Raw genomic sequence first — 12,124 nt, 5'->3', positions numbered from 1 at the left:
AAAAGTAAAGATGCAGGACAATTTTGGCCTCTGCTTACTACCTTCACCCATCATTCCCTGGCTAGACCTGTACTTAAATGCTTTCATGGGTTCTTTGGGGGCTCCCTATTTGGTAGCTAAAGGAAGTGCAGGGTTCTAAGGAAACTCATCGTGGGGTATAGTGTCAGTTGTCCTCGAAGATGAGTTGACCTTGTGACTTAGGTTGGCTCACTCCTCATAGAGTGTGGTATTCCTGCCAACCCATTGGACTCCCTGGAGTCCTTCAAGCCACTGGCTCTCTTTTGCTATAAGGTTCTCTTTTAAACTCAAGTGCGACAGCGCCCTCTAGGGAAATGGTTCTTAAAGCAACTTGGCTTTATGGTAGGATGGTTTGAAAGGTAAAAATTATGGAAATGCAAGATATAGGAGGATACCGAATGAAGAGTCCTACATCCTAGTTTAACTCCCATTGACTAGTTATATGATCTTGAGTAAGACATTTAACCTGACACGCAGTTTCCTCATCTGTAAAAAAAATCAATACATGTATAAGTCCTTTGTAAGTACAAAGTGCTTATAAGAGCCATTATAATCTTGTTTATTTCAGTCTCTTTAAGCACGGATGACTTAGTAGGCACTTTGCAGGAAGAAACGTCAAAATTATCTGAATTCATCTGTGGAATAAGAAAATGAAAATCTAACTAGGTATATAATATTTGTAAATTTTGTTACATGCAATTTATTTTGTATTTTCCCTTGATCAATTGGACGGAGGAATAAATACTTGTTAATTTTAAAAAATAATTAAAATTTAAAGAAAAATATCTAAATCCAGAAAGAAATGGATTTTGTTAACATTTTTATTGCTACATGCTCCCCAATACAACAAATAGCATCAGTAGTGTACACTTCTATGAACAAGAAATTTGAGCTCGGTACAAAAGAAAGTCCAAAGATTTGGAATGGAAATAATATATACATCTTTATTGGAGGTGCATGTATGCCCACATAGATCTGTATATGCCCCTGTGTATATAGACAAATTCTGACACCTCAGCAACATAGAGAGAGTTGTGTTTCTGGACCAGCATGAGGAAAAAATAAACATCTTATTGGTCTCTTTGAGGCTCAGGGACGGTCTTGTAAAAAACATCTACAGCTCACTAAATTACTTTGACCTTCAAATGGCTTGCATAAAGCAGCAGCAGTTTGTGAGAGGTACTGAGTTAACGTTGAGTAGGCTAGCTTACAAAGTCCTTGTGACAGAGCGCCATGAGCCTACATCCTGGTCTTTCTGGTAGTAACCAAATTACATTCGAGTTTACATTAGGTACGCTCGCACAGATGGCTTATAGATCTGTACGCAAACAATGGACCTGGAAAATCATAATCCTTAAACTTTCCATTCTCTCTCTTCCTTTCCAAGATGAATTCATATTCAATTTGAATTTATTTGAATCTATGTCATAGCAATGCTATAATTTCACGGTTTCACTTAACTATATTTTCAACTTAGGTTGTCATAGGATGAAGTATTTTTAGTCGTTTTTATTTTTTGAAGAAGGTGAGTTTCATCAAAATTGGATCAATTGACTTTAAAAATGTGAAGTGTTTGTAGTCACCATCAGAATTTTTTTCTCAAATTGACTTCAAGGATTCAACTACAGTAGTTTAGTTAGCTTAAATTTCTGTTCTAGGTATACAGTATAATATATGTCTCTAATTAGATATCTCTATTTTTACCACAATGTTACTGCTATTAGTGTAAATATTTATTACATAAAAATACTATCAGGAAAACCTCAACTTTTAATAAATATCTTCAGTTCTGAATTCTATTTACATGTACTTTACATCTGCTTGCTAGTGTAGTTGACTTTCTGGTAGGAAAAGTGAAAATGGACACGAATTATTCATGGTATTCGATTTGCACTTAGATGAATGGTGGTGGGTGCCGTTGCCACTATTCTGAACATATCTCATCATTTAACTGAATCTTCCTTAAATATCTTCTCTCCTCCAACCCCTTCTTTTGCCATGTCTTCTTGGCAGTGTGCATGAATGCCTCTTTTGGATTGGTGATGGTTCTCTTGACTTTCAGGGATCAAACAACTTTTCCTAAAAATCTTTTCCCCTGTGAACAGCACAGTTTATAAAATATCCAGATGACTACTCTTCACACTTGAGAAAATATTCTTTTTTCATTTGGAGGGGGGAGCATGAAAAATGAGAAGACACATGGTTACCCAAACTTACGTAGTGCTTGTTGAGACCAAAGTAGTTAAGTTCTATATACTTGTTTCACACACAGAAACATTCATGTTTAATAGCTTTTTCTCTTGCCATGGAGACTTGTCCATGGACTTTCCATGCTAATTTGGATTGGGATTTCTCTATCTCTTGTTTAATTTTCTTTAAAGCATCACACTGTTGACCCAACCAAACCCTTTGCATTTCCAATTCTCTCCAATTCATATTAAACTGGAGGTCCTCTATATGTTAGGCTATTTTAAAAATCAACTCTTGGAATGTCAGTAAGGTAGTCAGTACGCAATGGCTGGCACCTAGAATATCTTGAAATGTAATAGAGTAAACAATTGTTTGAGAACATATCTCTTAAAATAATACTGATTTTGCAATATACAGTATTTACACAACAGCTGCAAATTTGCTCATATAATATCTGTTATATAGATAAATAGGAATACAAGTCTATGGATTCTCTTGTTCCATTTCCAAAATATTTTGTGGACATGTAAACATTTCATACCTCTGGTTTATTTTTTACATGTGATTTTTTAAAAAATAAAAAATCAGCTGATGTGCAAAATTGGTTCCAGCCACCCTTTTTCTGTATTAGGGAAAGGCTGATACACTCAGCAACTCATTTTCACTTCTGCTAATAATCTTTGGTGCTTTCTTCCAATAAATTCAAGCTAATCAGACAATGGAGAATGAAAGGAGGAGGAAAGCAGTTAAAAAGTGAACCAGCACTTTTTGCTCTTCCATTTACACATAAAATGAATGAGTTGATGACCTGCGGAGAGTTCTTTCAACAAAAGCAGTATGCACCATGGGGTGTCCAGATTTTCCTATGGTTTCTACCCTTTCAAAATTAGTTTTCTCATCTTTCCACGGTAGATGGTCTTAAAGGATATCTCTGGTCATCTGCCTTCTCATTCTTCCTTGAGGTTTTTACTGCAGATAAAGCACCTGAGGAAGCATTTATTGCCACAGCAGGAAATGCCACCTGAGAAGTAGAAGGTGGGGGTGGTACTTGGTCTAGTCTCAAGGTCTTGCTTTCTGTTTGGTGAGCTCTCCTCTGGGATATGTTAGCACCATAAGGTTTATTGTCTGTGTATATGCGTGAGTTCTCTTCAGAGGAGGGCATCCTACTCAAGGATTTCTTCTTGCCCATGGGCCCCACACGATAAGGTATCAGAGGTGTTGGCATTACTAAGGATCTAGGGAAGTCACTGGGGTGATAAATAGCACCATCATTAGTTTCAGCAGCATCTGTAAGGTACGGTGGGGGAAGCGTACTACTGCGCTTGCCACAAGACTCACAGCAGAGTTTGTTGTAACCTGGAATAGAACAATACCGTGCCAAGACCTCCATTTGACAAAAGATTGATTTATCTCCCAAGCACGGCTCATCTGTACACAAAACAGAAAAGAACATGGAGTTTTAGTAAACTTTCAAAAAGATTGAAGCGAGTTTAGCAATGATAAGAGCTATCCAACTGCAATTTTCACTGTGATACATAAGGATTTATGAACCAATTTGCTGAGACAAGTATTTCTATGCTTAAGAACCTGCAGTAAACATAGGTCAGGCCACTGCTTAATAAGCAACAAGGCTTAGCGCCATCTTAACTCCTTCAGCGCCCTCCTCCATCCTTGGAAGACTCTTGGAAGTAACATGTTCCTTATTGTCTGATGAAAATATGAGGAAAAACAAGATCCATTTTATGGCCCATCATGGCAATAATGCATGTAATCTATCCAAAGGTACAATAAAAAGACTTTTTTTAGACATAAATGCATTTCTTAAGAAAATACAATAAGTGATATAAATAAAACAAAATAGAAAAATATAAGAAGCAACTGAATGTTACTCAGAACACTATATTGATTAAAGTTGACCTCTCTGAATTCAATTTTCAATTTATTTGAATTCAATAAACATGCATTTGGTGTTTTCTGTGAGATGGGTACTGGGTATATTAATTGTTTTCAATTTGTGTTATAACACCTAGATGAGAAAATGAGCCAGTTCTGTCTGGAAAGTAATTTTCTCTTTCAAAAACAAATTAGTTCAGTTTGGTCTTAATGAAATTAATGTCAACTGTATTTTAAAATTAAATTAAATTTAAAATAAAACTCTTGTTTTATTTTTCCCTTTCAATTTTCAAATTTTCAAATTTCAAAATTCAAATTTCAAATTTCCTTTTCAATTTTTCAAAAAAGAAAGTAAATGATAGTTGACAGGGTGCCATTGATCCCTAAACCCCAGGTCTCCTCTTCTAATGTTACTGTTGTTCAGTCATGTTTGACTCCTTGTGACCCCATTTGGAATTTTCTTAGCAGAGATATTAAAGTGGTTTGCCATTTTCATCTCTAGCTCATTTTATAGATGAGGAAACTAAGGCAAAAAGGGTTGTGACTTGCCCAGGGCCCCACAGATAGGAAGTGTCTGAGACCTGATTTGAATTCAGAAAGATCACTCTTCCTGACTCCAGGTCCAGCACTCTATCCACAGTACCACTTAGCTGTCTCAATTTATCATGCTAATACTTAAAGATTTAATTTCTATGTATTTTTGATGGTTCTGTCATGTAGTTCTTTTAATTTGGGTTAATTTTAAATTGCCTTTTTTCTCCACAAAAAGAACTTATTCCATATAAATAAAACCATGTTATTGTGGAAGTGGTGAGATATTTGGCACTAAAGCATAAATCCCACCTTTGACACTTATGGCCCTGGTCAAGTCATTAAAACTAGGGACCTCAGTTTCCTCGTTTGTAAAGTAAGCATTGCATGACCTCTGAAGTAGCTCCCAGTTCTAGATTTGTGATTCTCTTTAGCTTAGTACAAAAGAGAACACGATGGAGGAGCAAGGCTTTGGAAATGAAGAGCTGTGATTTCCAACCTTTGATTTGCAATAAACTTATTAGTTATGACACTTTATTGGTGTTTGCTTCATTTTACTACTTTATCCAATTTCTTCTGGATGTTTACACACACACACACACACACACACACACACACACACACACACACACACACACACACACACACACTACAACCCCTCTTTCTAATGATGAACTGCTTGATTTCTATATGAACTGGAAAGACCTCCAGGAACTGATGTGGAGTGAAATGAGCAGAACCAGGAGAGCATTGTACACAGAGACTGAAAAACTGGGACAATCAAATAAAATCGACTTTGCTACTAATAGCAATGTAATGATCCAGGACAATCCTGAGGGATTTGTGAGAAAGAATGCTATCCACATCCAGAGAATGAATTGTGGGAGTAGAAACCTAGAAGGAAAACATATGATTGATCACTTATTTACATGGGTATATGATTTGGGGTTTTGGTTTTAAAAGTTTCTTTATTACAAAAATAAATAATCTAGAAATGGGTATCAAGGGATAACACATGTATAACCCAGTGGAATTGTTTGTCAGCTCTATGAGGGGGGAGGGAGAAAAAAATGAAACATGTAACTATGGAAAAATTATTTTAAAAATAAAAATTTTAAAAATACGACCCCTCTTTCTAATGCCTTCTTTCTGTTAAATACTTCCTGTTTATTATGTGTCTAGCTATTTTCTATTGTGACAATTAAAAATTCTGAGAGACTGGCTTCTGGATAAGAATCACAAACCAATTAATTAATTTATTGCTTAATGCTAATCTAAATGATAAATTGATATTTACCAAGAAGCTAGTTTCTCAGAATTTTTCATTGTCATTATATATGTGTGTGTGTGTGTGTGTGTTTGCATGTTTTTCCCTCGTTAAGTTTATAAGTTTCCTGAGGACAAGTAATATCTTTTGCCTTTTTATATCTCCTGAGATTAGCACAGTGCCTAGCTTAGATGCTTAATACATTTTTATTGATTGATTACTAAAATATTCAATATATACCAAATACTAGTTTTTGGTATGTAAATACAACAGTGTGTGATGCAATACACATGTATAAACTTCTGTGGAGATATATATGTATATATAATATGTGTGTGTTTTGTATATGTATGTGTGTGTGAAATATCTATGCATATGTGTGTGAGTACACACACACACACACACATACATGCATAGACATTTCATAACAATCATTGGAGTAACCCAAACAGTCTTGGGGATTACAATATAGATTAACTGAAAACACTTATTTTCTGGAATTTTTCATTTTGAACTTGTATGTATTCTCCATTTATTACTTGTATACATGTTGCATCCTTTCCCCTCTCTCGTCTAAAATGAGAGCTGTTCATTATATCCCCTTGGTCCCATAGTGATGGCCACAAAATAAGTGTTTGTTCAATACTGGCTGAATTGATGATACTTTTGGAATGCCCTTGGTCAAGTTAATTTAACTTCAGTTTCTCTTTTAAATAAGAGGACAGAGCCAGATGACTTCTGATGTCAGTTTCTCTTTTAAGTAAGAGGACAGAGCCAGATGACTTCTGATGTCCATTGCAGTCTTTGGGATATGACCCTATCCTTCTAAGAATAAAGCCTTCTCTCAGCACCAGAGAGACTGAGAAATGGGTGTATGGAATGGATGTTGTTATCTGGGATTGTTTATTAATCTCCTCTTACTCTCCTAGTCTTCCCTTAAAAATCCTTGCAAGATCTCCTGGATAAAACCAACATAGGAGTTTGAATGGAGGGGGGAGAGGGAGAATTTTCTTTGCATAGACTACATTTGAGTCTGGAATTCATTGCTCACTAACATATTTTGATCTTATGGCCTCCTCCTTTACAGAGTACACAGGCAAACTTTGGTTAAAGGGCATCTGAATTATAATTAAGTAGAAAGAATAATCTGACATATTTACTGCAAAGATGAAATAATACAAAATGAAATTATTCCACATTCATTGGATGGAGCTGTCTGGATTGGTAAAGACTGATTTATAAGGCATTTGGTATTCTGTTAGTAATGATGGATATTTAAAATGCCTTTGAACTCAAATTCAATTTTACAAAAAGATATGTGAAAAGTTTTTTTAATGAAATAATAAGATTTATAATTTCTGACTCTGAAAATTAATCTTTAGCTTTTAAAGAGTTCCCAAGTACTGAACTATTTCAAACATGTATTTTTCAAGTAAAAATATTTCAGATTACTAAATATGGATGTACTCTGCCTCCCTCTAGTGTTCCTTTGTACTTATACGATGTTAAAATGAAGGTTATTCAAAATATATTTTTTACCTAAATTTTTTCTGAACTAACAAAAGAAAAACTCTCATAAGAGATGGTCTTTACCCACTTAAATTTTAAAAGATGGTAAATATTGCCAAGGGCAGACAAATCTCTTTAGCATAGAGTTTTACATTTGAAGCTAAACAATGCTATTGGCTTCTACTGGTAGGTCTAAGAAAGATAGATGAAAAGAGATAGAGGGAGAGAAACAGGGCACATGGGAGGGAGGAAGGAAGAAGAGGAGGAAATGTGGGAAGACAAAGGGAAGAGATAAGAGAAGTAGGAAGGAGAGAGGAAGAGGGGAGAGAGCCAAAAGAAGAGACACAAGTAGGGCTAGAAGGCCAGTACCCTATATATATGGTCTAAGGATCATCATAACTATTTGCTCAGATCAAGGTTTGGAAATTTAAAAGGCAGAGAAAGAAGTGATAGTCATCATAATTGATTCATCCAAGTTTTCCTCCAGAAATAGAAGATTCATCTGGATAATCACATCTATAGAGCAACCAAAAGTGTTGTTGTTGCTGTTTTAACACAGCAAAGTCACCCAGCTTTTTGGTCATTGGAAGAAGGCAATGTAGATGAGTAACAACACGTAGCCATAAGGTGTATATGTTGGTAAATAAGTGTAGAGAAGTATAATGCAAGGGAATGTGTGTTTGGGGGAACAGAATTTGAAAATGCTTTAGATTCATTGGGAATAAATTTTTTTTTCATGAGAATATCTATAATTATATTTCATGAGAAATTATGAAGTTCTCATTTCATGAAACAAAGAAAATTCATATATACATATTGAAAGAGGTACCAATCTCTTTCCATACACACACACACACACACACACACACACACGTACATACACATATTGAAACTTTCTACACTTTTTAAAGTCCAGGAAGACCTGAGTTCAAATTTGAGAAAGAGTGGAGGATAGAGGAACCTGGAATACTAGTTCATGAGGTAAGGAAGAATTAGACATGACTGAACAACTGAAAAAGAAGAGCAAGCTGTGGTCTTGTTATCTGTTGCACAGTATAATGGGTGATTTATTGGTGACTTTCCCACAGATGGGATAAAAATCAAAACAATAAAAATGGAAGCAGGTGCAGGATACTGAGTGCTTCTTCTATTCACAGGGATCTTACTATTCCCACTATCAGTTTTGCTGACAGATTCCTGAATCTGATACACACTGACTGAAGTGGTCTTCCATGATGCTTCAATGACATTCGACAATACATTCAGTAAAAGGACCCACAGGACCACCAAAACAGACTAAAGTTACAAAGAGATGATGTAAGCCTAGAGGATGATCACCAGAGAGGAATGAGGTCACCCTTTGGCATTGGAACTCACTAACTTATGTAGAACATTGACCAAGAAAGAAACTTATCCTAATTTTGATTAAGAGTGTTTCCAGGTGACTGGCACCAGTAAGGTAAAAAACCTTTGGTCCTGATACTTTTCTTTAGGCTTTAAACTAACTTTTCTCAGTACAAAAAATATTTGAATACTCCACATACCATTACAAGCAGCAAGCTTACAGCCTCTCACTGAGAGGGGTTTTTCGCCATTACATTTGTCTCCAGTCTTGCAGATGACTTGTCTTGTTTCAGTTCCTTCTCCACAAGTTACTGAACACTAAAGAAACGAAGGCATGGGTCATGGATGATTTTGCTCCAAAACAGACTGTTAGTTCTCTAATGTAAACACATACATGCACACACACACACACGCATGCATGCACACTCACAAATACATCCAATATGTGACTTCTACTATTACAAGCCATTGAAATGATTTTGATTCTTTTACTGGGCAAAATGGCACAAAGGAAGAGTTGGCCCCCTTAGCCCTGTTCAAACACTGCAACTTCAACTTAAATATCTGAAAGCCTCTAATTCAGAGATCTCCAAGTTCCTTTAAGTAACACACATTATCTTGTTTGATTCTTTTAATACTATGAGTAGATGTTGCATATTAGTAAAGAACACCCCCCCCCATTTTACAAATAAAGAGACTAAATACCCCTCCCAGAGATATTTAAGTCCATTTTATGGTCTCTTCCATTGTTCAAAGTAAACATGTTAACCTTTGGTTAAAGGGCTGTTATAGGAAATATTCAATTCTAGGTTTCACTTAACTCTATAAACTCAGAAGAAACTTAAATATATTCACACATAAAAAGGAAAAAACTAAATGACTGTTAGAAGTTAGAAATCAGAAATTTCTTCCAACATTGAGGAAGTAGATAGTGCAAGGAGAGAGTGAAGCCTGGGTCCAAAGTCAGGAAGATCTGAGTTTAAATGCACTTACTAAATTTGTGACCCCTAAGCAAATTACTTAAGTTGTCTGCTGTATTGTGCATTTTCCAGTTGAAGAAACTGAGACAAACAAGTTACGTAACTTACCCAGGATTACACAGCTAAATGTCTGACGTCATATTTGAACAGAGGTCTTTCTGACTCCAGACTCAGAGTTCTAGCATTTATGGCACCTAGCTGTCTCAAGGCAGCTCATTTCCCTTTAGGGAAGCTTTGTTACGAAGTATTTCCTGACATCCAGCCTACATTGACCTTTTTTGTAACTTCTACCCATTGCTCCAGGTTTAAGGGCAAAACATAGTAAGTCTAATCTCTCCTCTAACAACCCTTTGAATTCTAGAAGGAGCTATCATGTCCCTCTGAGCCTTCTCTTCTGTAGGATAAACACGGGCGGTCTCTTCAATTAAGCCATTATGGTCAACCATCAATGCCCTTCTTAAAGTGTCATCCAAAACAGAAGATGAATACTTGGTATAAGATCTGAAGGCAGAGTACAGTGGGTCCATCACTTACCTATAACTGAAAGCTATTTGTCTTGATGCATTCTGATATTTCATTGACTTTCTGCTTGCCATATTGAATTTAAAGCTCATTAACAGCCTTTGTAGCTTATTTTTTTATTTTTTATTTTTGGTGGGGGAGAGAGAACAGAATAAATACTTTATTGCTATGTCTTGCCTTTACACCAATCATCTCCTGCCCTATATCCTTTAGATGGGACCTTTCCTTAAGACAAGGAAAACCAAAGAAAGAAAGATCTGATAATTGTGGTTTCATTTGAAAACACAGGCATTATTTTGCCTTCATTCTCCAAAACTTGTATTGGTTTCAACATCCTTTTGGTTATCTTGTAATTTCCAGTGTTGTAGGCACTTTCCACATTGGTCTCTTGGTTCTACTTAGCTTATTCTGATTTGGCATAGGCAAACCTTCGTAATGCTCCCCCAAATTCCTCATATTCCTCATCTCCCGTTGTGCAATAATGCTCAGGCAGCAGCCTTTAGAAGCTGTTCTTCAGTCAATGGGCAACTACTTTGTTGTCAATTCTTTGCTAACACAAAGAGAGCCTCTGTGAATATTTCAGTACATGGGAGACTTCTGTTTCCATCTCTGACTTCCTGGAGATATAGACCAAGTCATGGGATAGCTGGGTGGACAGCTTAATCACTTTTCTTGAATGATTCCAAATAAACATGTAGAACAATTGGACCACCACATAGCTTGACCTAGAATGCCCTCATCTGCCTGGAACACTGTCTAGTTACATCTTTTTTTTGGCTATCTTTGCTAATTTGCAGGTTGTATGGTGAAATGTCAGAGATGTTTTAATTTGTATTTCTCTGGCTGTAAATGATTTTGAGATTGCTTTCAACCAATCATTTGTAAGCTACAATTTTTTTTGAAAACTATTTGCTCATCTTTAACCATTATTCTACTGAAAAAAAGGGTCCTGTGTGTGTTTTTATCCAAGATATCTGAAGAATATTTTGTTGTTATTTCATTATTTCAGTCATTTTTGACTCTTCATGATCTTACTGGGAGTTTTCCTGGCAAAGACTGAAATAGGTTGCCATTTCCTTCTCCAATTCATTTTACAAATGGGGAAACTGAGGTAAACAGGGTTAAGTGACTTGTCCAAGTTCATACAGCCAGTTTGAGGCTGACTATATCCACTGTGCTACCTAGCTGCAAATATTGTCTCCATTTTATAGTTTCTCTTTTCATCTATATTGTTTTTGCAAAAATATAATAATTATTTATCCACTATGATGTCTTTTGTGCTTTGTCTAGTTCAGATTTATTCCCCCAGCTACATTTCTGAAAAATGCCAGATATCTATCTTTTCTAAAGATAGATTATTTTTTTAGTTATGGACTTTTATAGGTAAGCCATGTAGCAAATTTGGGCATAAGTGCAAGTTTGCTTACAACCCATTGCTCTAAACTTAATTCATGCCAAAGGACTTTCCAGTTTTCCCAGCAATTCTTATCAAAAGAAGAAATTCTTCTCTAGAAGTTTCTGTTCTTGAGTTTCTAAAATACTGGAGTGCTTTTTTTTAACTGATTTTATTTCTTGTTTATTTAGTTTGTTCCACTGATTTGTGGTCTGTTTCCTGTGGCAAGCTGTTTTATAATAATATGCAAAAGTTTGAAATCTGCTAATAAGATGTTCCTTTTATTCATTCTTTTTCTCATCTGTCTTGAGATTTCACTTCTTTTGTTCCTCCAAATGATTTCATCATTATTTTGTCTAGTACTAAAAACTAACATTAAATATGTAAAAAAAGATCATTTTTATTGTAGTGGGGAAAAAATAAGGAAATTAAGGCAAACAGAGTTATTGATCAGGATCACACAGCTAATAAATGTCC

At 35.6% G+C, this 12,124-nt stretch overlaps 1 protein-coding gene across 1 annotated transcript in view; it reads right to left on the bottom strand.

Annotated features, from left to right (window-relative positions):
• Positions 1-821: 821 nt before the first annotated feature.
• ADAMTS3 (ADAM metallopeptidase with thrombospondin type 1 motif 3) overlaps positions 822-12,124 on the bottom strand; it is a 289,879-nt gene continuing 278,576 nt past the window's right edge. Inside the window, exons 21-22 of the mRNA XM_001374936.4 lie at positions 8,953-9,070; positions 822-3,636 (exon numbers count right to left, since the gene is read on the bottom strand). Of these exons, the coding sequence (XP_001374973.1) occupies positions 3,104-3,636; positions 8,953-9,070 (651 nt within the window). The 3' untranslated portion in view covers positions 822-3,103. The remainder of the gene's footprint in view (positions 3,637-8,952; positions 9,071-12,124) is intronic.

Source organism: Monodelphis domestica, chromosome 6 (genome assembly GCF_027887165.1).
Source record: "Monodelphis domestica isolate mMonDom1 chromosome 6, mMonDom1.pri, whole genome shotgun sequence".
NCBI lineage: Eukaryota > Metazoa > Chordata > Mammalia > Didelphimorphia > Didelphidae > Monodelphis > Monodelphis domestica.
This window is presented reverse-complemented; position numbering and strand designations above follow the sequence as displayed.